The following is a 1,354-nucleotide window of genomic DNA, read 5'->3' on the forward strand; positions in this document are numbered from 1 at the left end:
CTCCAGTGGAGAACAGTGACTGGATCTAAAACCTTCAGATGACACACAGCTCATTTCTCCGTCGCTGTACCCTAAGTGAAACCACACATGAGCGGCTCTCTCGCACTGTACTACAACTAGTTGTCCAGTTCATACAGCGCGTGTTTTCCGAGAATGCGGTTGTGAGTCCTGAAAATGTGAGTTCGGTTATAGAATGCGGTTGTCACCCCCGTAAATAACTGTATTGTGTGAACGTAACTGTGTTAAGGACTCAAATACAGGATGGACAACTGTATTCTGCATATTCTGCTGCTGTGTGAATGTGGCTGTACATGCAGCAGTGATGATTTGGGTCTGTCATAATCTTCTATAACAGCATGGTAAATAAAAAAAGTAAGAATATATATGTATATATTTACCATGCTGTTAATGTTGTACTTAAGGTATAGGAAACGAACAGCGACACAATAAGGTTCTGAAAGTGCTGTAATTGTTTGTGTGATCACTTTGTTTGAAGATTATGATATCAGTATATCAGACTATGTATGTCTGATGTCAATGGTGTGGTCAAAGATAATTTTCAACCATTGGGGTTGACAATAAAGTTGCATATATATATATATATATATATATGTGTGTGTGTGTGTGTGTGTGTGTGTGTGTGTGTGTGTGTGTATGTGTATGTGTGTGTGTACATATACTGTATATAATGTGTGTGAGAGAGAGAGCAAAATAGGAAAAATTACGCCTGTAATTTCAAAGTGAAGGCTTATAATAAACCCTAAAGCACTCTCTTTTTTCCCCTTCTTGAACAACCAGCCAATCACAGTCTTCAATAGACTGTGTCATACATAGCAACGGGGTCAGCCCCGCCTCCTCACTAAGATGAACGTTTTTGGCTGCGTTCGAAACCGCATACTCAATGAGTAGGTACTTAATTTCAATAAGTACTTACTTAACAAGCGCTAGTCCTTAACAAGCTTACTTAACAAGTCCTCGGTAGTTCGGACTTCGCAAATTCGACTCGGGAGTGCGAACTCCTGCAGGGGCGCGTCTAGAGGGGTGGCACCGGCCCCCTCAAAATATGCTTGGCCCTCCCTTGTGCCCAAACCTACACACCTACTCTGATTCACTGCCAATTATTTCCCGTATATTACGATGCCATTGGATTATTAGAGTGCTGTCCATTTCATAATGCTCAACGCCATTGGATTAGAGTGCTGTCAATTTCACAATGCTCAACGCCATTGGCTTACAGTGCTGTCGAACAGGTCCAGGACAGAGCCATAGAAAGAGAGAGTTGCGTCAACGGAAGTCCAAAACGCTTGATCGTCACGTGATTCACGTAGACCTCAAATAGTTCCAGGAAGTTCTT

General features: G+C 42.0%; 1 protein-coding gene across 1 annotated transcript in view; it reads right to left on the reverse strand.

The window, feature by feature from the left end:
• Window positions 1-116: 116 nt before the first annotated feature.
• LOC107757726 (TBC1 domain family member 10B-like) overlaps window positions 117-1,354 on the reverse strand; it is a 3,274-nt gene continuing 2,036 nt past the window's right edge. The window contains exon 3 of the mRNA XM_016575288.1: window positions 117-168. Within this exon, the coding sequence (XP_016430774.1) occupies window positions 117-168 (52 nt within the window). The remainder of the gene's footprint in view (window positions 169-1,354) is intronic.

The sequence above is a fragment of the Sinocyclocheilus rhinocerous genome, unplaced genomic scaffold (assembly GCF_001515625.1).
Source record: "Sinocyclocheilus rhinocerous isolate Xijiao unplaced genomic scaffold, SAMN03320098_v1.1 scaffold2398, whole genome shotgun sequence".
NCBI classification, from domain to species: Eukaryota; Metazoa; Chordata; class Actinopteri; order Cypriniformes; family Cyprinidae; genus Sinocyclocheilus; species Sinocyclocheilus rhinocerous.